The sequence below is a fragment of the Tiliqua scincoides genome, chromosome 1, assembly GCF_035046505.1.
Source record: "Tiliqua scincoides isolate rTilSci1 chromosome 1, rTilSci1.hap2, whole genome shotgun sequence".
Taxonomy (NCBI): domain Eukaryota; kingdom Metazoa; phylum Chordata; class Lepidosauria; order Squamata; family Scincidae; genus Tiliqua; species Tiliqua scincoides.
In genome coordinates, this window is record NC_089821.1 from 104,752,604 (window position 1) to 104,777,092 (window position 24,489).

Genomic DNA, 24,489 nt, shown 5'->3' on the forward strand with positions numbered 1-24,489 from the left:
TCTTCTCTTTTAACCTCTATCTGACTTAACTCCTCGGTTAGGAGGGGCCGTTCGGGCAGCGGTATCTGCCCGAGGTCTTCTGCCGTGAAGACAGATGCAAAGAACTCATTTAATTTCTCTGCCATCTCTAAGTCTCCTTTTATCTCCCCTTTCCCTCCCTCACCATCCAGAGGGCCAACCGCTTCTCTGGCGGGTTTCCTGCTTCTAACATATTTGAAGAAGCTTTTATTATTCCCCTTAATGTTGCTGGCCATGCGTTCCTCATAGTCTCGCTTGGCCTCCCCTATCACCTTCTTACATTTCTTTTGCCACAGTTTATGTTCCTTTTTATTCTCTTCATTAGGGCAAGACTTCCATTTACGGAAGGAAGCTTCCTTGCCCTTCACAGCCTCTCTAACTTGGCTGGTTAGCCATGCGGGCACTCTCCTGGATTTAGTGGAACCCTTCTTTCTTTGCGGTATACACCTCTGCTGGGCCTCTATTACTGTTGTTTTAAGCAGCCTCCATGCACTCTGGAGAGACTGGACTCTTTTTACCCTCCCTTTCAACCTCCTTCTAACCAGCCTCCTCATTTGAGGGAAGTCCGCCCGTCGGAAGTCAAGGGTTTTTGTTAGAGATTTGCCTGGTATTCTTCCCCCAACGTGCACGTCAAAACGGATCGCAGCATGATCACTGTTCCCCAATGGCTCAGTAACGTTTACATCTCTAACCAGGTCCTGCGTACCGCACAAAATTAAATCCAGAGTCACCTGTCCTCTGGTGGGCTCCGTGACTAGCTGATCTAAGCCACAGTCATTTAGCACGTCAAGAAATCCGGTTTCCTTATCGTGACCAGAACACAAATTGACCCAGTCAATATGAGGATAATTGAAGTCCCCCATGATTACAACCCTGTCCCTCCTTGTCACCTCCCTGATCTGTTTCCTCATTTCAAGGTCCCCATCAGATTTCTGGTCTGGAGGACGATAGCACGCCCCCAGTATTACATCGCTGCACAAGCCTAGTAATTTAACCCACAGAGATTCTACGGTGGAGTCGGACCCACCTTCAATCTCTACTTTGCTGGATTCTATCCCTTCCTTAACATAAAGGGCCACCCCACCTCCAACACGCCCCTGCCTGTCCCTCCTGTAGAGTTTATAGCCCGGGATTGCTGTATCCCACTGATTCTCCGCATTCCACCAGGTTTCCGTTATGCCCACTATGTCAATATTTTCCCTTGTCACCAGACATTCCAGTTCTCCCACCTTTGCTCGTAGACTTCGGGCATTCGCATAAAAGCATTTATACACGGAATGCCCCAGGATGGGCTGCTTATTCGCTCCTTTGTCCCCGCATCCTCTCATTGTGCCAAACCGTCTATCACATCCCATCACCCTACCTTTCCCAATTTCTTCTCCTACCCTGCCTTTGTCTTGTTGTTCTCTAACCTCCCCATCCTCATCCCATAGGGATGAGGAGTCCCGAACCGGATGCCCCTCGGCTCCTGTCGGCCTTCCCCCAGGGATCAGTTTAAAAGCTGCTCTGCCACCTTTTTAATGTTATGCACCAGCAGTCTGGTTCCATTCTGGTTCAAATGGAGCCCGTCCCTCTTGTACAGGCCCCGCTTGTCCCAAAACGTTCCCCAGTGCCTAACGAATCTAAACCCCTCCTCCCTACACCACCGTCTCATCCACGCATTGAGACCCCTGATCTCCGCCTGCCTAGCTGGCCCTGCGCGTGGAACAGGTAGCACTTCAGAGAACGCTACCTTTGAGGTCCTGGCTTTCAGCTTCCTGCCTAAAAGCCTAAATTTGGCCTCCAGGACGTCCCAGCTACACTTGCCCACGTCGTTGGTGCCGACATGCACCACAGCCGCTACCTCTCCCCCAGCACTGTCTACCAGCCTGTCTAGACGAGAAGTGATGTCCGCAACCTTCGCACCAGGCAGGCAAGTCACCATGCGGTCCTCACATCCGTCGCAAACCCCCCTCTCTATGTTTCTAATAATCGAATCCCCCACTACAAGAAGCCCCCGACCCCCCTCCCGCCGAGGAGTATCCCGAGTGCGCTCGGATACGGGCCCATCCCCTGGAGAAGGGATCCCCCCTAGGGGATTGTTTCCCTCCTCTCCAGGATGACGTCCTCCAGTCCCGAGACTTCCCACCCGGACAGCCGAGGAGCTGCACGCCTGAGGTTGGGACGAAGCCTGATCGTCCCCAGAAGTCTCCCCATGGTCCTCCTCTGGCTGCCTGCGCTTCCTCCTCTGTGCTGGATATATCCTCCTCTGTGCTGGATATTCCTTGATGTGTTGAAGATTGTAATGATGGCGATTTCTCCATGCTGGCTATCCCTTGATTTGTTTAAGATTGCTGGCCCAACAAAGAGGCCTCAGAGTTCAACAGTGGAAAGGGGGTTGTTACACTCATCCTCTACCTGCCTCTTGGCTCCTTCCCTGGGCTTGCCCCAGTCTCAGAGCAGCCCTCAGATAGCTTTCCAGGGACCTGTCATCATCTGCCTCTTATCATCGCTGGGGTTGTGAAGGTTTGGCTGGCATCCCCGAGATGGTACCCAAGATGCTGGGGCAAGTCTGGAAGTGGACACAAATGTGTCCAACAATTCTCTATGAGCCAATGCCTGTTCAATGCCTACCAATGCCTGTTCAATGCAGAAAATTGACCCAATCCAGACAACTTTCTAAAAAACTAGGAGTATAATTGACTGGATTCTCAGCTAATGAGAGGTAGGTGCAATTCTGCCACTCTCAGTAAAGCAAATTCGTATATAAAGAGAATTAACAGTAATTATAAAGCTTGGTGGAGGGGGTGTGGAGAGATGAGGCTTCCACATTCATATGGCACAATTTTCTCTGTGTTTCCAAGCAGTGACTCTATGCTACTGCACTTTCTCTTTACTCCTGTGTTCCCTTCCTATTTCATTTCCTACACTCCAATTTTTTTTTTAATTTGGTTTCTTGTTCTAATAGCATACTTCATTTTTTCCTTTGACTTTTCCTGTCTTGGTGGGGAAGGAAATAGATGGATTATTCAGCCATCTCTATTGTCTTTCAATTATTTACCTATTTATTATGACACAATTATGTAGATTCACCATGTTGTTGACCTAGTGAAGTGTGTACAGTATTCAAGTACCTGTAAAGGAAAGTATGAAACTGCCCATTGCGGTTTTTTATATTCTATATATTTTAATTGGAATGTTTGCTGTTTGGTCAAAAAGCCAGCTGGCACTAATTTCCTCTTGGATATGCTGTATCATAATGTACAGAGATTACTCCAATGCTGAGTGCTCATTCACAGAGAAAAACATTGTTTGTGGAATTCACTTTTTACATATTTGGTTAATGTTTTCTGTACTTATGAACAGTAATGGTAAAAGTAGATGTGTAAATAAGAATGAGGAATAAACAGTTATTTAGGACTTGGTAGATCATATCGTTGCTGTGTAAGTCCTTACCCATTTCAGCTGTATTGCATTCAGAAACATGATTAATATTAGCTAAGGAGAAGCCAGGTCTCTTCAAAGACATTAGAGTCTGTTTTTTTTATACGCAAGCATTATATGTATTTTATTTAATATTATTGTCCCATGCAAATCAAAGCAAGGTTTAGTGCAGTATCTAAACATGTAACGTTGTTATAGGCAAATGAAAATGAGACCAGGAGAAGTTCTCATTGATTGCTTGGATTCTATTGAAGATACCAAAGGAAACAATGGAGACAGAGGTAATTCTGGAAGTGTTTTTAAATTAGATTTCTAAAAGATAGGTTGTGTCATTATAAAATATGATCACTGTAACCCCATGAACTTTTCTAACCCACTGAACTCACCCACTTTTCTTTTTTAAGTTGAAAAGAACTAGGTATATTAAATGTTATACCATGGACATTTCAAAGTAAGAATACCTGCATAGAATAGTATATCTATAGTGACTGTATCATTCTCCAGGACAGAGCCTCTGAGAGGAATTTTATCAAGGGGTACAGTGTTCATTTTGTGGGAGGGAAGGTGGCAGAATGTACAGAGTGGGAGAGGGTAGCAAAATGGGGGTGGGGACAGGCAAAACAAGGAGAGTGGTAACAGCCAGAATAGTCTTTGGAGCCCAGGTCTACCAGGCTTCTCACTGCAGAGCCCAGATCTACCTACCCGCATGGCGTCGGCAGCTAGATATAGTAATACAGAAAACCAAACTCACTTCTAAATCTCTCTAAAATATTTTAAGTGTAGAAAATCATTGCAGAAAGTTAGCAGCGTATTTAGGCTCACACTAGAATGGAAAGTGTTGTGTGTATACCAGAACTTACTTCTGCAGCATCTGTAGTTCTACAGCTGTGTCCCTGAGCTCCTATACACTCTTTCATGGTGAGCAGATCCACAAGCCAAAGAGCTGCTGTAGCAGGCCAGATTTGAAATGATGTTGAGGAGTGTCATGTATGCATTTCTCAGCCCGGTGTATATGGCTTACGGCAGCAGCATCCTGTGCGGGAAGTGAGTCCGGATGAGATTGGGAATGTAAGATCCCAGGAAATTTCTTGGCCCCCTTTTTGATCCTGCGCCCAGGCACAAATTACCCCCTTTACTGTCTCTTATGGACCTTGCTCAAGGATACAGTGATACAAGTTGTATTCTTTCATTTAACTGAGAGAATGTATGAGCAGAGAAATTTATTCCTGATGAAAACTAATGGGGACTTAGGGCCCAATCCTATCCAACTTTCCAGTTCCAGTATAGTAAGGGAATGGTTGTTGGCATCCTTCAGTCTCAGAAGACTATGGTGTCATGCTCTGAATGGTGGTCCTGGAACAGTGTCCTCTCCAGTGCGCAAAGCCTGGGTAAAGTAGGTATGGAGGATAGGCTGTTACCCATGCAGCAAATCCCCCCTCTCCACGTCGCTGAAATGGTCCAATGGAAAGGCAGAGGCCAATACGGTTGGTTCCAGCGGCGTCACAGGAGTTGCCAGAACGTGACTGTGTTCAGCCATGAACTGCCTCAGGGACTCCGGCTCCGGATTTTGCCTTGAGGTTGACTCCTGAAGCCTTTTCCATAACTGGATGTAGCCACAAGGCAATGGAGGTTTGGGATCAGAGTTTTCCTTCTCTTAGATGAGCTGCCTTCCCAGGCTGACGAGTCCCATCTACCCGGTGGCTGTTTAGTCGCCTCTTACGACAAGTACAGCCAAACTGAGGGCCTATTCTTATCCCCAGCCCCCAGGGGGAATACATGTTCCTATACTGTGAGAAGCCCCCAGTGACTGCCCCTCCAACACAGGATGCAGCGCACATCCCACTGACATTCTAGCACCAGCACTGGAAAATTGGATAGGATTGGGCCCTTAATGCCTTATATTTTCCATATAAGGCAATTTTGGAGCAGTTGTGATTTCATTTTTGCAATAGAAGTAAATGTCTTACCATGTAGGTATTATTTAGCTTCTCAGATTAAATTCAAATCATTCTGGTCTGCATAAGCATTCTTGTCTAGTAGAGCTGTGCATCTTAAAAGATGCATTCTAATTTCTGGGAACATATCTGAGAACAGCACAGCAACAGTGTCAACCATTCCATTTTCATCCATCCCCATTAAGTCTATTGTCCTCAAAAAAATTCACCAAACACAGACCAGCATTTTAGATAGAAGAACTTCTTGCTTTGAACTAGCATACCTGCAGGAGATTTCTAGTGGCTTGCAAAGAAATGTTCACCAATAGACAATAAACTTTGGTTCTATTATATACAGTTTTGATATAGTAGTATGCTAATGCTGTTATACAAAAATTAGAGAAAGAGTTGCAAGTGCCAATGTCCAGGATTGCCATGACTGTAGTAGGAGTGTTTATTCCTCTTCTCCCTCCATTATCTACCATGAATTCTTCCTTTCCCTCCTGTCTCCCATGGTTGAATACTATTTAGGGTCCAATTCTATCCAACTTTGCAGCTCTGATGCAGCCGTGCCAATGGGGCGTCCGCTGTATCCTGCAGTAGGGGTCAGTCACACAGGCCTCCTAAGATAAGGAAAGGTTTGTTTTCTTACCTGGTGCTGCATTGTGACTGCATTGGTGAAGTAAAGTTGGATAGGAATGGGCCCTTAGTCTCTGGAAGATTTGGAAAGTTTGCCTGTAATGGCCCATTTCCTGATCTGTTTGTCCTGTAGTTATTCATAATAGAGAACAGTTTCCTTGCTTCTCTTTGTTTATTGTAGAGCATTCTTCTTTTTCTTTTGTTAATTAAGCTTTGGTTAATGAAAAATTAGTACATATGACGCATGATTGGATTGGATGTTGAGAATCCTGCTGGGTAGCCCAATCCTGAGCTGCCCAGCGCGCGGGACCAAAAATGGCTGAGACTGCATCCTGCGTGCTCAGTGAGCAGTGGTAGAGGCTCCTTGGGAGAAGGGGACTTTTGTCCCCTTCCCCGGGTAAGGCAAGTAGCCCTGCAATGGGGCTACTCGCTTCTATGGCAACCCAAAGATCAGAGTAGAATTAAGAGCCTCTGTGTTGGGCAGGTGGCCCGACATGGAGGCTTAGGATCCAGTCCCACCTCCTTCCCACTCCGCTTTCTCATCCTGGCACACCTCCTCCCCCTCCCTCCATGACCCACCTATGTCTCCACTACCTGGTGGTCCACACGACCCCCAAGCAGTGGAGAACCGTTGTTCCACCAGTGCTAGCACCAGTTCTCCACTGGCACATTTGCGACAGTGCGCGCTGTCAGTGAGCTGATGCGCACTGTATAGGATTGGGCCCTGAGTGTATAGGATTGGATATCCCTAGGTCTTTTCTTACTCTGCTAGTATTATGATTATTTGTTTATTAATTTTCTGTTTGCTTTTTTTTAAATTTCAGGCAGACTGTTGGTAACAAACTTGCGAATTATTTGGCACTCAATAGCATTGCCTCGAGTCAACCTCTGTAAGTTCTTTTTTTTTAAATGAATGTTCTGTGTTTCTTCCTCTGATTTTATATTAAAATATATTCCATTCCAAAACTGAATTGATCACTCAGCTTTTATCCTTTTTTTACTGGTTGATATGCTCCTTTTTTAACAGAAGGAGATCTACCCTCTGATCCAAAATTCATAGAAGCTGCCCTGAACTGTAATTCAGATAATTACTCTGTCTAGCAGTATTGTCTTAATTGATAAGTAGTGCCCTTCAGGGTTTCAAATAGGGGTCTGATCTAGCCTTATCTAGAAATGTTTGAACCTAGATTGAACCTAGGAGCTTCTGCTTGAAAAGTGCTTGTTCTCACGCTGAGATGTGGTCTGAAGTAAAGTAAGTTCCATTACTTTTATTGGGGCTTACTTCTAGATACGCATTTTTTGAATCGGAGTGGAAGCTGTAAAAAACAAACTTCTTTGTGTAACTTTGTAGGTCAGTTGTATATTGGATATACAGGCATGCCACATTATCACGAAATGCATTTCTGGACCCCCCTGTGGATACCAGAAACCACAGATACAGGCGATTCCTGTATAAATAATGACCCCCATATGCCTCCTGCGCCCTTTAAGTAACTTTTATTGTATAGCAGAAGTACTTGAAGTGTGGTATACTTGATGAACTGATGAGCTGAAAGTGTAGACAGTCAGTCTGCATGCTAGAGGGAGACTAACAGAAAGCAGGAGTTCCTGCTTCCTGTTAGTCTCCCTCTAGCGCACAAGCAGATTGCCTGCACTTTGGGCTCTTCAGTTCAGTAAGAACATTAAACAGGCCCTATTAAACATTAAACAGGCCCTGGGGAGGTACGTGGGGCGGCGGCAAGAAATAGGGCCTTCTCAGTAGTGGCGCCAACGCTATGGAACTCCCTTCCCCTTAACTTAAGAATGGCTCCCTCTCTTGAGACTTTTCGGCGAGGCATGAAGACCCTTCTGTTTAAACAAGCCTTCTGACTTCTCGGCCTTTTTAACATCTTTTTAACATCTTTTAATATTTTTTACACGCCTGATTCTTTTATGATTTGCTGCTGCTCTATGCTCTTTCAACCTGACTATTTTTTATCTGCTGTTTTTTTTATGATGTGTTAATATGTTTTAATTTGTTTTAAATTATGTTTTTAACCTGTTGTAAGCCGCCTTGAGTCCCTTCGGGGAGAAAGGCGGGGTAAAAATAAAGTTATTATTATTATTATTATTATTATTATTATTAAACAAGAACACCCATGCCAAGCACTCCTGCTATACAATAGAAGTGTATAATTTAATTTAATGGGTGCCTGGGCCCCCCCCCCCCGGATCCGTGGATTCAGGGGACAGCCTGTATCATGCACAGGTATGTTACATGTAGATGAGCAATCTACTTAAACATTGCTGTAGTTGTACTTTTTAGTGTTAAAACATTACTTTAGGATACAGTTTCCTATTAACAAGCTGCACTGTTCAAAGTGCTTCATTTCTGTTGAAGTGAGGAAAATATCCAGAAAGGTATTCATTTTCTGTGGCTCGCTGATCTTATAGGAGACCATTCAGCGCATCAGATTTGAGCTAGATCTATATCTATTGCATGTGGCATTCAATGAGTTGTTTATATTTAACTATATTTCCTTTCTTTTTCATTTGTTTAGCTGTTGGCTACAATTGCTTTGTGAACATAATGACCAGAACCGCTAATTCCGTAAGTCACCAGCTTGATAAGAACATTTTTTTCAAAATCTATCATATGCTCTTGTTAAAATTTTTTATCTTTTCCAAATAAATTTATATGTAAGTCCACTGGATCTTCCATGTAAGTTAGACCAGGGGTGTCAAACTTGTCACATACAGCGGGCCAAAGTTAGCATCTAAGGTGCCTACTGAGGGCTGGAAGTGACATCATTAAGCAGCTAATGACCAGAGATAAGTATTTGGTTCTCACTTAGGAACTCCTTAGCTGCAAATAACAGAAGAGGAATATATAGTATGCAAATCTTGTTCATATTTTCAAGTTATGACAGTGCCCAATTATCACATGGCACCCTTTCAGAAGTGGAGCTTCTGCTGAACAGTGTTTCCTCTAATTTTTTCCTCTAATGTGTGGAATCTGTCATCTTAAAATGGGCAGTGGCTAGTCTGACTTAACTGCAATAACCATGCCACCCACCTCCTCCAATCCTTGCTTGACCAGTGCCAGTGGCGCAGCTAGTGAGGGGCAGGGGTGGCGGTCTGCCCCAGGTACCAGCCTTGGGGAGGGGTGACACCACAAATGACCCAACATCATTAACATCACGGGGGTTAGGAATAACCCCATCATGCTATATACTGTTGGATGCGGAATTTCCAGTGGAATGCAATGTAAAAATCCCGAGTGGAATATCTCTTTTCTATCAAATGTTAAGGCCAAAAAACTAGAAACCAAAAAAATACACGGAGCCCTATGGAAAATGAAACATATCGTGCATTTACTTGCAAGTAGATGAACTTGCCTTAGTCCATCGGAAAGGGCAGGCTGAGAGGAATCCAGCGACACCAGAATGGTTCCTATCCAATAAAAGCAGCCCCCAAGAAGGATGTCCTTCCCTCCAAGCTTACGAATGTATTGAGCCCTATGGAAAGCGAAAGTAAGCCACAGGTCGCGTATACTTGCAAGTAAGTAAACTTGCCTTGGCTCCTGCTCAAATCAGGCAAAGGGGGATGCAAGGCTAGCTGCATGGCCCCAATCTGATGAAAGTGGAGCTCAACAAATGCTTCAGAAGGCAGCACACCTCCCCCCAAAGAATAAAACAGAGGCTTGAGTTGGTAAGGTGGGCACTGGGGAGAGCTGAAAATCTCACTTATTTTTTTTTTGGGGGGGGGGTGTTATTGCAGGCAGTCTACAGAGACAATTTACTTGGTGGAACAGGACTGGCTTCCCATTATTTAAATTATATGTTTTTCTTTATGTTTTTATTATTTATTTTAATTTGCTTGATGATGTCACTTCTGGCCATGACATCACTTCTGGTGGGTCCTGACAGATTGTCATTCTAAAAAGTAGGTCCCAGTGCTAAAAGTTTGAGAACCACTGCCTTAGCTCAAAACGAATCAATGAGACATCCTCGGGCGGGGGGGGGGTGACACCCTAGTGACCAAAGTTGTGAAAATTGTGGCTTTTAGGAATACCATCATGATTTACCAGGGGTGCCCAAACCCCAGCCCTGGGGCCACTTGTGGCTCTGGAGGACTCCCAATCTGGCCCCCTTAGAGCCCCCAGTGTCCAATGAGCTCTGGCCCTCCGGAGACCTGTTGGAGCCTGCACTGGCCCAACGCAACTGCTCTCAGCATGACGTCCAACTGTTTGATCTCTCGTGTGAGCTGTGGGACAAGGGCTCCTTCCACTGCTTGCTGTTTCATGTCTGTGATGCAGCAGCAAAGGAAAGGTCGGCCTTGCTTTGTGCAAGGCCTTTTATATGCCATGAGCTATTGCAAGACCTTATTCATTCATTTAAGTTCCATCTCTAATGTATTCATTTATGTAAATATATTCAAATTTGAAATGTAAATTAACTCTTTTTTTTTCCCTGGCCCCCGACACAGTGTCAGAGAGATGATGTGGCTCTCCTGCCAAAAAGTTTGGACCCCCCTGATATATACCATTTGATGAAGAATTTCATCCATTGGTTGTATGAAAATATTAACTGCATTTATTTTCTGTCCATTATTATTATTCATTTCATGTCATGACTATTATCATCTCTCAGTCTCACCTACCTCACAGGGTTGTTGTGAGGACCAAAGAAGGGGGGAACCATGCACACCACCCTGAGCTTCTTAGAGAAAGGGTGGTATAAAAATGTGAATGAATGAATGAAATAATTAATTAGTTAATTATGTCGTATGGGGTGACAAAAATTTATGGGCCCCGGGTGTCAAATGACCTCGCTACGCCACTGACCAGTGCTCACCCTCCCTCGACCATGCTACCTCTCAATTGCCACACCCCGGCCCTGAATTACTGACTTGCTCAGAAGCATTGCTTCTGTAGGTGATCTGCACTCATGTCTGGCTATCAAGCATCATTTCTGTTAGTGATCTGCACACCTTGCCTGGCTTCAGCTGGCATAAAGGAGATAACAACAAAGAAAAGAGATAGGTGGTGGCAACTTCTTTCACGTCCTGTTACAACTGGGAGTTGTGATGTTGAGGCAAGGTGTCACTTTGCAGTTCAGGTTCATTCTCAGCTCAATTATCACAAACCTAGTTATCTCATGGCTGGATAAGGCTCAAGGGGCTTGTGTTTGACACCCCTCAGTTAGACTGTATAAGTAATCTCCAAATTTTCAGTCATTGAAATGGAATCATACTGAAATTATTTTACATACATTGGGTTGTATCCAAACAAGTCTGAAGGGAAAGAAGTTCATAGAACAGAAGTAAAACCCACTGAGTTCATTTGTACTTGCTCTCAAATAAGCATGTGTAGGATTGCAGCCCAAAGATTGAAATTATGTGGATGTATGGTAAGATCTTTTTGTTTAGAGTTGGATGTAGTAGTGGGCTTCTTATGTGCTCTGCTTTGGATTGGAGAAATAATTTATATAAATTGAAATTCAGTTGTTACCTGCACCAAGAATTTAAAGTGGGGTTATTAGAAAAGTAGGTAATTATGAACTGCTTTGTTTCACCAGATTGACCACAAAATAAATATTAAATTGCACATTGAATTGAGATATTATTTTAAGTCTAGAATTGTTGTGTTTGAAGAAAAAAAACTGGTTATACCAAGAATGTATAAATATTTGCATTGTCAATTTCTTTCGGAAACTGCATAACAAAATATTGAATCTCATATTTTTCTATTCCAGAAATTACGAGGCCAGACAGAAGCATTGTTCATATTAACCAAATGCAACAATACACGTTTTGAATTCATATTTACAAATGTGGTTCCTGGGAGCCCCAGACTTTTCACCTCGGTTATTGCTGTACATAGGTATTTGAGTTCAACAATGTTTGGCATGCAAATGTATCTAGCATAGAACAAACATGTATTTTTAAGATCACAAAAGTGTTTTTAGTATAAATGAAGATTTGTCCCTAATACACTGTGAACTCACTGCTGTTAATTCTGATTATGAATAATTGTTGTTTTTTGGATTGAGCTTCTGGTTTCACAGCCCAATCCTATGGTTTCCCCCCACCACCACCATTGCAATGTTGCCAAAATGGCTACCCCTGCATCTTGCCGGTGGGGACGGGGGGAGTCATGGAGATCTCCTCTGAATAAGGGAACATTTACCTGTGTCTCACAGCACAAAGGGGTCTACTCAGACCTATGCTTGTGTAATTGCTGGCGCCTCTCTGAACGGAACTGCGCTGTGGATTCAGATCCAGGGAGGTAGCTGGGATTTGGCAGCCACCACTGCTGTTGAGCCCTCCCTCTTCCCAGAGACTTCTGCCCTCCTCCTACTCCTGTCACCATCTTGTTCTACCTTTCCCTGCCCCCATTCCATCCCCCCTACCAACCTACCTGCCTTGATGGGTCCAGATGGACCACCACTGTACACTGTGCAGCAGCAGCTTTCCCATTGGTGGTGGAATGCATGTTCCACCAGCCATAAAACCCAATAGGATTGGGCTGTCAGTGATCCATTTGTTGTATCCTGCCTTTCCTACAAGGAGCTCACTTGGGATACAGATCAGCAAGAATGATTCCCATCACAATTAGACAAGGTCATAGATTATTCCCTTTAGCAAGAATTATGGGGATTGATAAAGGTATAAAGAGCTACCTTTCACACTGTCTCATTCGAATGGTACTTCAGCACCTCAGGCAGGATGTTTTTCTCTTCCTGCTGGTTGATGTTCTTTAAGTAGAGATACAAAGACTGAAGATGGAGCTTATTTCTACAAATCTTACCTGCCTACTAAACTGCCCCATTAAGAGTCAGAAAATATATCAGATTCAGCCAATTGTTAGAAATAATTATTGGATTTTCATATGGTCAGCTTCAGGTTCTGTTAGTGACTGGGAAAGGATTTTCTGCATTACCTGTTAATAAGATGTTCTACTATTTGTTTTTCAAAAGGCTACATTTGGTGTAGATGACTTTCAGATATCAGTGGATTTGAGCAAAGATACCCGTATTTCAAAAGGCAACATGTTTGGCTCATATCATGCACAGTGATTTGATGCTAAAATGTATTTGTATTAAAATACAGGTCCATTTGTTCCCATTTGTGCTGCACAGTGCATTTCTGGAAGAGATCTGTTGTGTCCGTTCACTGAAGATTTTGTTGTTACAAGTACACATTATGATTCTATGTAGTTTTCCATGCTTAGAAGGGAGTGCATTGGATCTTGTTTTCTGTGCACAATCTCGATAGAGGATTGTGCATACTGAAAAATAGCACAATATCTCTGAAGTGCACAGAGGAGAAAAGCTAGGTTGGAATGGTTTTGTATAAATATCAGTGCTATATGTCCAACTTCTGTTGAATTCATAATTCTTGAAAGACCTTTAATATATAGTATTTTAACACATAGTGTGAAAAATGACTTGGGCCGAAATCCTAATCACCTTTTCCACACTGACCCAGCTGTCCCTTCCTGGGTGTCAGTGAAGGAGGCCTCCACAAGGTAAGGGAATGTTTGTTCCCTTACCTCAGAGCTGCATTGCCCTTATTTCGGTGCTGGAAATTTGGTTAGAATTTCGCCCTTAGACTTATTCTCCAAAATTTCATATTATGGTGACAAAACACACTGCAGAAGGCACACACAGGTTCTTCTTAGCATTTGAAAAATGTTAATTCTATCTTGTACTCTTCCTGAAAAGTAGCATCTTCATTAATCAAATTGTCATTGCACAAAAAGTGAAAGGAAAAGATTGAATATTTTATAGGTTTGTTTCAATAAACTGATAAATATGAAAAAATATTAAAAGAATAATCTTTTTCTTATTATCTTAATCATCTTATCTTCCTAGAGCTTATGAAACATCAAAAATGTACCGTGATCTTAAACTGAGATGTGCATTAATTCAGAACAAACAGTTGAGATTGTTACCAAAAGAACAAGTATATGACAAAATAAATGGCGTTTGGAATTTATCCAGTGATCAGGTACATATAGAAAATGATATTAAGAATGTGCTTAATCTTTTTTTCCTACCAAACATGATGAAAAAAGTTCAAACATCATCTCACAAAACCAATAGATAGGTGATACTATTAAGTTCAGCAGAATATTCTTTGCAACTTATAGTAAAGTTAACAGATACTTGCAGTTAGACTTGCAGAAGTGAAATAATGTTTGCCCAAGCTGATTTTTTCACTCCCTCCTTACTGTAGCAGCTCTTCATGCCCCCACCTAGCCACTGCTAGGAATCAGGAAACCCTTAGGATCAGCCTTGCACAGGTACCTCTACCTGATTTCTTCTCATTTTTCCCCAGCCTTTGCACCCCCTGCTCCACTTCCCAGTGGCGTAGCTAATGATCGTGTAGCCCAGTGCCAAGCTCAGAATGTTGCCCTGGAAGTGATGTCACAACCGGAAGTGACGTCATGCGTGTGCTTTCTAAAAAGTGAAAATTGGGAGGAGCCCACCTCCTCCCCCAGCAGCTCACCACCCACTTGCTCTGCTGCCTCCCCCCAGTCAGTGGCATAGGTAAGGCATCTATCTGCTACCTGGGGTAAAGGAAGAGTTGTAGCCCCCCCTTGCAGACAAAATCAAATTAATAAATAAAAAGTATGCCCCTGATTGGTTCGAGACATTGTGCTGGGGTGAAGAGGAATGGTTATTCTCCCCCTGCTAAATACAACAGGAGCATCTTGAAAAAGTGCCTTTTACCCAGTTAGCAGATGTAACTGTGTTATGATACATGAAAATGTGAGCTGACTTATATAACACCTTGTTGGTTTCATACTGTATCGTGGTAACATGACATTGCAACATGTCAATAACTTAATAACGTGTCATTGGCTCTCAGAACAATCAGTCTCATAGGTCAGTTTTGTGTTAAGAAAATCCACTTTTTGTTCCATAAGGCAGTTGTGTTTTCATTTTCTGGTTAATTGGCCATAACGTTTGATAGAATACAGATATTCCAATGCAGTTTGATTCATTGCATTCAGTATTAAATTACCTTTCCAAAGATATATGTGATAGTATTATTCAAAAATACCAAGGTTTTCACAATTTTGGCCACTCGTGTCAAGCTCAGGTTGTTGCCCCTCCTATGGCTTGATGCAACTGCTACCCTCTGCACCCCCTTAGCTACACCACTACCACTTCCCATGCCATTCAGGAATGGCTTTTGGGAGGACACAGGACATTGAAATAGGAGGAGGGTACAGGAAAGCTCCTTTGCATGAGAATTGTTCTCTTTGTACCGAGTCTGGCTACAAGACCTTAATTCCACATTTACGCTTCATGCAGATAAGTATGTGAAACAGATTTCTTTTCCAATACAAATAGCCCTTTCCCAAGCTGTTTTTTTAGGTTTCAAGAAATACTTGAAAAAGTGTTAGGGGGTGCTGTTCCAAAAAAAAAAAAAATGTGTGTGTAATGTTAGCCTCTTGCGGATAGAAGATTTGGAGCCCAATCCTGAGCTTGACACACCAACTTAACGCTGGTGCGTACTGTTGCAAATGTGCCATAAGGCACATTTGCAAGCTCTAACGCCAGGCAAGCGACTGTGCTAGCCCAGCGCTGGCTGGTGCTGGGCTAGTACCAGGTTGGCACCTTGCTGCTCAGTGTTTGCACAGACCGCTAAGCAGCAGCGAGGAAAGCAGGGGCAGGCAGGAGGCGTTCTGGGGAGGGGGGAGTCAGGCAGAGGTCGGGGAGGCGGTGTTTTGGGGAGGCAGGGAGAGGTGTGCCAGGGGGAGGGAGGCGGGACCGGTGGAGCAATGCTCCACTGGATCCTGAGCCTTCACGTCAGGCACGCTGCCTGACACAAAGGCTCTTATCTCACCGCTGACCTTTTGGTCAGTGGTGAATCAAGTAGCCCCATTGTGGAGCTACTCCCTTTACCTTGGGGAAGGGGACAAAAGTCCCCTTCTCCCTAAGTGCGGCCTGTGGCTGCCATGGATGTACAGGATGCGGCAGCAGCCATTTTCAGTGCCGTCACAGCGCATCCCAGAAGCTCCGGATTGGGCTCTTAGATAGCACACCATTTTTGTGCCATTGTACTTGAACAGCATTTTAAGCTATTTCTGCCCAGTGTTGCATGTATGCAACAGGGACCAAATGCGTACACCTGTGGGCCAGGCTAAAACCCAATCCACACATTCTGCAAAGTGAGGTAGTAAGCTGAGGAAGTAGAATTCTGAACTGATTCACTTCAGTCTGTAAGTCGGAGAATATTTCTGAGAATGCTTTCCCATTAAAAAAAAAAAAAATCTTAATTGAATGTAGTAATGAACATATTGGAGGAAAGATTTAACACAGACCTTTCCCTGATTTGCTGGAAATCAGAATTTACTACATGAAGGATGACTTTTGAAATGGGGGAGGATTTTAAAACATAGTTCCCATACCTACAATCTTAAAGTGAAACAGTCCAGAACCTTATTGCCTCACTTTTTTAGAGTCATGTAGATTTATATGATAGTAATGATACAATTTGTATGATAGTAAGCCATTCTGGCGGTCCCTTCAATGGATCTGAAAAGCAGCCTAAAAGCACTTTTGGCTTTCCTAATGAGTTACCTATTGATATACTTATTTAAATTTTGAAATTTTGTATTCAGTTTAAATTTTCATAGAAAACATGACCGTTGCAGAGATGTAGAAGACCAGTCTAAATAAATTTTGTTTTCTCTCTGTTCTAGGGAAATCTGGGTACCTTTTTTATTACAAATGTGAGAATAGTTTGGCATGCTAGTATGAATGACAACTTTAATGTCAGTATGCCGTACCTGCAAATTGTAAGTACTATAAAATTACAATAAACAATGTTAATCCTTAAATATTAATTATTTGGGCTACATTATCTTATAATTAAGATATAGTCAAATAGTATGGAATATTAATATAAACATTAGTACTGACTTAAACTGATTTATTGGCATAGATAACGGAAATACAGAACAACAAACATCCAGGACACACACAAAAAAACAAAATAAAACAATTATAATCATCCAATACCCCCTCCCCCCATTCACCATAATATAGCTGAAGACCCAGAATTCCGTCCTGCCAGAATCCCAGAAACAAAGTTGGCAAACTTGTCAAGAGAGTCAGTTTCCTCTATAGAAAGAAGAGTTTGTAATTTAAATGAATCCTCCCAACCCTGCATTTTATTCAGCAGCGGAGCCAGATAGTTCTTACGAAGGGTGTCATGCAGTGGGCAATAAAAAAATACATGATGTAATGTCTCCACACAATTCCTGTCACAGGTACATCTTTTTTCTGAGTAGGGAATGCCACTAAACCTGCCCGCTAGCAGAGCGGATGGAAATGCATTGCATCTCACAAGGGAGAATGCTCTGCGAACCTGCGGGCACTGCAGATGATAAAAGAAAGAAGCCGGCTTCCCAAAACTGACTGGGATGTGCAGATGGAGAGGAGAGCAAATGGTGTTAGCTGCACAGAATAGCTCTTGATGCTCAATATCGAGCAATCTTTCCTTGATAGTCCTGTAGGCTTCACTTAAACCAATCATACCCAGGCTTGCTGTGTCTAGTCCTATCGATTTAAGCCTGGTGAGTGTATCCGCAATCTCCGCAGGCAGTACTGGATCAGCCAAAAGCTGATACATTAGCCCATACGGGGCAGCATTGAAGAGGATAGGAAGCCAACATTTTACTGATCTCAACCAAGCCAACATTTTGAGTCTGATAAAACCCACTTCAAGACGCATAGCAGAGTATGGAACACATCTGTGAAAACCCAAGATCCTCCGAAGGAAGGAGGCCTGTATGCTCTCAGTTGAACGATTCAAGGCCTTATGCCAGATTGGACAGCCATAAAGAACTTGCAAAAGTACCTTAGCCTTGAATACCTCTAAAGCAGCCGGGACATATGTTACCTTGGCTTAAAAAAAACTGGGAAATTGCAAGGGATGGGATTGCAGCTTTCCTTGATTTCAATTGATCTATTATCTGTATAATCTCCATGGGCATCACAGGGGGCCAGATAGGTAGATCAGAAGAAGTAAAAAGTCGGGTCGGGTATCTGGGGATTTGCTCATCAAAAAAATAATTCTGAAAAATGTTTAATCCACATAGAAGAAGAGATTACAACTGGGTCATACATTTTGAAGCTAAGAGAGCCTGATTCCACGGCCCAAAATTATTTGTTATTTTTTTGCTGTATCGCTTGCAACAACTTGATCCATTGAGCATGGGTACACATCTGCTTTTTATCTAACAGTAAAGCATTAAATTGTTTTTTTGTAGAAAAAATATTTAACTGCCTCACATGGAGCGTTAGACTTTGTGAAGGCCAAATAAGTTGCTCTGATCAATGCCTTGAGGTCTCTGCATTCTTTATCAAACCAGTCCTTTTTATCGGACACACAATGTGTAGTGCTCCGCTTAGGGTTGGAACCCAGGGTCCTAAGGATGTAATCAATTAGGCTTTCAAATGACTGGATTTGGGCAAAGGGGTCAGACTCCTTCAAAATGGCTGATAATAAATCTATACTTGTTGACTCCCTAATTAACTGATGGAAATTTAAAGAAAGGGTGTTGTTCACCATGATTTTGCCACTACTCTCTGTGTTTACTTCAACCCCTGGGTGTGCTGCCATTCTCCCCGAGTGTAGATCAAGTACCAGGGTTAGAGGGAAGTGATCACTAATGGTAAGATCCCCGATGTCAAACTCTTTCACATGTGGTTTCAAAGACATGGATACTAGAGCATAGTCTACGACGCTTGACCCACGAGAGGACATGTATGTAAATTCACCAGCATTGGAGTACTGCTTTAACCCATTAAGACAGAGCAGATTAGAAATAATGGAAAATCTTGCAAGGGCCAAGCCATTAGCATTGTAACGAGAATCCTTTGACCATCTGTCTAACGTACAAAGTGAGGGGAAAGAATCTTCTTCATCCACCATCCATGCTCTAGAATAGATTTGATTAGAGTTTCCAACCCTGGAATTCAGGTCACCCAGCAAAACAACTTTAGCTAGAGGATAGTTCCTCTTGAGGTCATCTATACCAGTCAAGAGGTCACTCCAGAGCTGGGATCTCTGAGAACTGTTAAGTAAAGGGGGGATATAGACATTAAAACATAATAAATCAATAGCTTCACAGGATATCATTAAAGCTTGCATCTTACAACACCCTGAAGTTGTGGTTAGGGAGCAGGGTTTAAGATGCTCTGCCACCAGTATGGCTAAGCCTGCTGATGGGCGCCCATTAGAATTAGGTTTAATAGCAGGGAGCAAAAAAGCTTTATATCCGTTAAGATGCAATTGGCCCTGGACCCACGTCTCTTGCAACATAATTACATCAAAGGTTCTAAGATAACTTTAAAAATTGGTGTCATTTTCCTTGCTCCTCCATCCTGCAATATTCCAGGAAAGGATTCTCAAAAAGGGAGAGACCAAGACAGGAGAAGGGTCAATCAGTCAATCTTCATTCATGGGCGGGTTCTCAGTTTCCAGGGGGGCATGAGACATATAGCTAGATGAGGCTAAGTTTACCTCCGTGGATAGCACAGAATCTGTTGAATTGATAACATGTTCCCCAGGTGAAGTAGTTTCTGATTCAGATCGATGACCCAAAGTTTGCTCTGGAAGAACCAAAGGATGTGTTTTGCCAGTCAGAGCTTCCTCATTAGGACTAATAAGTTCTGCTCTAACTTTATCCAGGCATTTTATTATGTTTACTTGTTCCATCCTTGGAAGGCTCTTAAAGGCATTTATAGCTCCTTCCACAATCTCATCTTCTTCCTGAGAAGGGGAGGGAGGCAAATTTCCTCCACCTGGAGGCTCCTGGTGGATCTCAGCCTGAATGGGCAACTTCTGAAGGGGGTCTGCTTCTAGAGATGATGTTTGAGGGTCTCGTAGAGATGAACTCTTCAAAGATGCAGAAGAACATTGGGTCAATATAATGTTCGTTAATTCCTGCCAAACCATCTAAATTTTTTTGACCATCTGTAATTGCTTTTGTTGAGGGAGAACTCTGTATGCCTCCAGAGCCTCCCTGGTTAGCGTGTCCTTGTCTATATCCAGCTGGAGCAGCAGGTCCATGGACTGGGAGCTTGTATCACCGCTGTGAGGACTAGTATTCTGAGGAGGCGTTGTAGTTTATGAAGAAGCATTAGGCAAACACTGAGTGATATCACCAGTGTCTGAGATCTCCTCTGAGCTGAACACAGAATTCCACAGAAGATGATTCCTGACACACACTGTGTCTGAGGCAGGCAACTCATCCTGTACGTCTGTGGATGAGTTTGTAATCCTCACAGGGCACCTAGGAGTGGCAGGCGTTATCTCCATTGGGCAGTCTATTTCTGTGTGCGCACTGCTGGTGTCCGAAGGTGCACATGCTTTGCAAAGAAGGCCATTTTGGTATACTGATGCAATTGGCTCCAAGGATACAGCAGTTCCAGTTGTACTCTGTCCGTTAAGAGACCCGTGCAGGTCCTCTTGGGGTCTGAAGGTCTTCTTCCATGATGGCAAATTTACTGGTACCTTGGGTGGAGGCTTGGGAACCGGTGATTGAGCCTGGGAGCTGCTGCTAGATGCTGGGTTCTTCCTTTTAGGCTTTCCTCTCCCAGCTTCTGAGTGTTGGACATTAGTTAAGCTATATGCATCCTTGGGTGCGTTGCCTTGTTGCACTAGAAGCGAGGCTTTTAACTTCAGTAGTAGACTAGCAAAGCTGTCAGTGGCCGCTTTCAGATCAGAGACTGTTGACATAACATCCAAGTGTAATGAGGACCAAGGATCAGCTGTGTTTTCAGCAAGCTGATTACACTTATCACCTGATTGAGGGCTGGGCATCTGGCCAAAATTGGCCAGCCTTGGAACTGCAGAAGAAACAGATAATGGAGGCTTCAGATGGTTTCTCTGCGGATTAGTATGCATTTCACCAAACACCTGGTTTTGGAAGATACTGTATTTTTCAAGAATGTACTTCCTCTCATGAAGCAAGCAAGGAATCCTGTGAGTCTTGAATTTCAACAAGATGCGAGAACATTGTGGCATTTGGTACCACCGAGGGAGCCTAATCAATTCAATTAAATCAATGTTGTGTACGTCAAGACAGAGTAGCCTGGGTAGTGAGTCGAGTGCTCGTGGTTTATTTGTCCATTTTCCCCAGTTAAGGGGCGTGTGCCAGATCACTAACATCAGTTGGTTTCTCAGCAAGTGACGGGCTGAGTTCACATGGGCTTCTGAACTCACCCCTTCTACAGACAGGAGTGAGTTTCTTGGATGTCTGAAGTGAGTGTCCAAATACTGTGCAGGATGGGGGTGTGAGAGAGGAGGGCTCTGGATATCCTTATGAAGCAAGTCCAGCTTTGATAAAATAGAGTTGAACTGCCGGCAGATGTATACGATCGTATTCCCTGTTGTTATGGAATAATCTCCTAAAACAGTTAAAAACTGATTACTAGTAGCACTCTCTTCCTGTAGTGAGACCTTGTCCTGTAGAGAGGGGAAATGTGGTGACTGTGAGTCATAGATATCTCCCAGCTGGGGTGGGGCTGCTGGTCTCCCCCTTCTGACTCCACGGCAGTGTCTTGGACATCAAGGACAGCAAACTTATTAGAGGAGATAAAATTAGGCTCACTCACATGTTGCATCCAGGAGAGTTCATCCAGGTGTCTCTGTTTTGAAGACTTGGTGGGAGAGTTACCATGTTCTGAATGGTTTTTCTGTCTCCTCTTTTTCCCCATGGTCTCCGCGTTTCAAGATTTGGAATAACAATCCACCGTAATCCACGCTTAGTTGTAAACAAAACAGGAGCTGCCAGTGCCTTTCAGCTCAGGGACAATTTCTAAGACCTCCCAGACAAGAAGTAAACCAGAGGTCTTATCTAGGGAAGAAAAAATGTAGAAATGACTAGGAGCGGCTGGCAGAGATAACCTACTAGGCGGCCATTTTCTTCCGGCCAATTGAAATGTTGAGTCTTTCAGCTTGATGGTAAAGTAGTGTGCCTTCATCTTGGCCTAAATTTACCTTGGTGGACATGGACCTTAGCTCCTTCATCAGGAGACTAGGGTGTCTCTGGATGTCTTCAGTGTAAGAGCTCTACTCTGTACGACGCCAACTCTTAAGAAGCATAGCCTGCTGATTTTTATTTTTCAGTGGTACTTAACTGTGTTGCCAGTTGTGTTTTTATTTTATCATAGACCATAGTTAGTCATTTCAGTTTGTTATGTTAAGGAGTCACATTTGAAGAGCCTTTCTTTATTACCAAATAATCTTTGCTTGTTTCTACTTTGCAACCAGCGTTCAGTAAAGATCAGAGACTCAAGATTTGGCTTGGCACTTGTCATTGAAAGCTCTCAGGCGGTAAGAAGCTCTAGTAGGATATTTTTCCTTCAATTTTTAACTCTGTTCATGTCATCTGAAACCCTAATAAGCTGTTTCATACACGAGTCTTGAATGAATCATCAGTGTGTCATAGTATTTAACTCCAAAGAAATAGCTGCTTTGATTAGGATGTCATGGTGGTGTGATGTCTGGAAATGGAACAGCTGAGTTATGAGTTTCCTGAGTAATGACCATGATAAATGAACACCAGGTGACTAATCAAATCTCTGAATGAGACAGCAGCATATCGACTTGTTCACTTACTATTTTGAATGCCTTGTTCCTGTGAAAGTTTAGGCTACGGTCTTGAAATAATTAGATTCATGAATAAGTGGCTTCAGAAATATAGTTTACGTCACTGCTTTTCCTTTGGGACGGCTAAGAAAAGATATCTAATAATAGCTCTAAATCTTGACTTGCTTACTCATTTTTGTTGTACTGTCTTTCCAATGGTAACCATTACCCCCATGCCTTATCATATACGTGTATATACTACAAAACCTATTGAACTGAATGCCATAATTTTGAAAATTGCTTCAATGTGTCTGAATGGATTATGTATTTGATCATGATTAAAATTCATATCCAGTTACTCTTGTCAATACTTCTGTGTCTCTATGGGGTTTCTGTAAAACTATGCGATATTCTGTAGCTTTGTATATATATCATGCACAATTTTTGAATGTAAATAATGAATATTCACTGGTTTCAAATATAACTTCCTTGTAGACTGGAGGCTATGTGCTTGGCTTTAAGATTGACCCAGTTGAAAGACTGCGGGAAGCAGCAAAAGAAATAAATTCACTGCATAAAGTCTACTCAGTTAATCCTATCTTTGGAGTCGATTATGAAATGGAAGAAAAGGTATCTCAATTTAATAATATGCTTGTTTTGAATTAAATTTGTTACTGCTACCTTAATAAAATCAAGCAATTATTTAGGTCATTTTATGTTTTCTTTCATTTTTTTTACTTTCAGCCTCAGCGACTAGAAGATCTGACAGTGGAACAGGTACAAGATGATGTAGAAATAGAATCAGATGAGCACACAGATGCTTTTGTGGTAAGGATCATGTAAAAATAGTAACTTTCTAATTATTTACTTATCATATGGCAACACTATGTATACTTTTGTGCTAGTACATTCCATTAAACTTGGTGTAACTAATTTCTGAATAAGCATCCATCAGATTAGGTTAGGTATCAGTTAAGATTTTTGATCCTATGGGAAGATAACGCAAGACACTGGATTGTATTTTAAGGCTTTCTTCTGTTTGTAGAAGAAGCCCTGCTTGTGCAAGGGGAAGACAAATTTTCATCAACCCTGCTCTCTCTCTCTCTCTCTCTCTCTCTCTCTCTCTCTCTCTCTCTCTCTCTCTCTCTCTCTCTCTCTATTGTCCACTACTATGACATTTGTTCCTGGGGTTTGTGGGACAGTTAAGCAGACATTTAGGGAGCTCAGAGAATTGCAGGAAGTTTGTAAAAATTGAGGCTTCTTCAGTGGGTGGGAGTAGACTTGGGATACCAGCATTCTGTATTTCACAGAAAACCTGTCAGTTGTGAATGGATTAGGAATAGTGGTTCTCTAAAGTTCTGGTCTCCAGAGTCCCAGAGCACCAGCACATGCCTGAAGTGGCCCATGCCAAACAGATAGCAGCCAGTTATGTTGTGCTTGTGGCGCCCCTGTAGGGAATTCAGGAGCCCCAGCGCTCTTAGGAGCACACTTTGAGAAACACTGGACTAGATAACTTGTAGTACCATTTTTGAAGGGGCTGACTTGTTAGCAGAGCGGTTTTCATTTGAACAAGCAATTGCCTTTAAAGCTGAACTGTTCTCATGATCCAACAATGTGGTAATCAAAAGTGACAAGAATATATCTTTGTCCTGCACAAAACAAACAAGGTAAAACCATAAAGTATGATAAAAGTAAAATATCTGCAAAGATGTTTCGTGTCAAACTTGAATAATCCAAATAAGCCAACAATCATAGTGGATTTTTCATAGATAAAATGTGATCATGTACCCTCTTCACCTTACATAGTGAAGCATAGTTTGAAAATACTTAATGAGCTTGCTAAGCATGTTTTGGGTTCCTTACTTTTTCATTTTTT

General features: G+C 42.7%; 1 protein-coding gene across 6 annotated transcripts in view; it reads left to right on the plus strand.

Annotated features, from left to right (window-relative positions):
• BBS5 (Bardet-Biedl syndrome 5) overlaps positions 1-24,489 on the plus strand; it is a 32,983-nt gene that overhangs the window by 3,874 nt on the left and 4,620 nt on the right. For 5 of the 6 annotated variants that reach the window (XM_066612152.1, XM_066612155.1, XM_066612156.1 and 2 more), the window contains exons 2-10: positions 3,640-3,722; positions 6,839-6,904; positions 8,555-8,604; positions 11,750-11,877; positions 13,871-14,006; positions 16,714-16,809; positions 22,296-22,358; positions 23,109-23,243; positions 23,358-23,441. In XM_066612152.1, coding sequence (XP_066468249.1) covers positions 3,640-3,722; positions 6,839-6,904; positions 8,555-8,604; positions 11,750-11,877; positions 13,871-14,006; positions 16,714-16,809; positions 22,296-22,358; positions 23,109-23,243; positions 23,358-23,441 — 841 coding nt within the window. The remainder of the gene's footprint in view (positions 1-3,639; positions 3,723-6,838; positions 6,905-8,554; positions 8,605-11,749; positions 11,878-13,870; positions 14,007-16,713; positions 16,810-22,295; positions 22,359-23,108; positions 23,244-23,357; positions 23,442-24,489) is intronic. The other variant, XM_066612153.1, reaches the window with a different exon arrangement.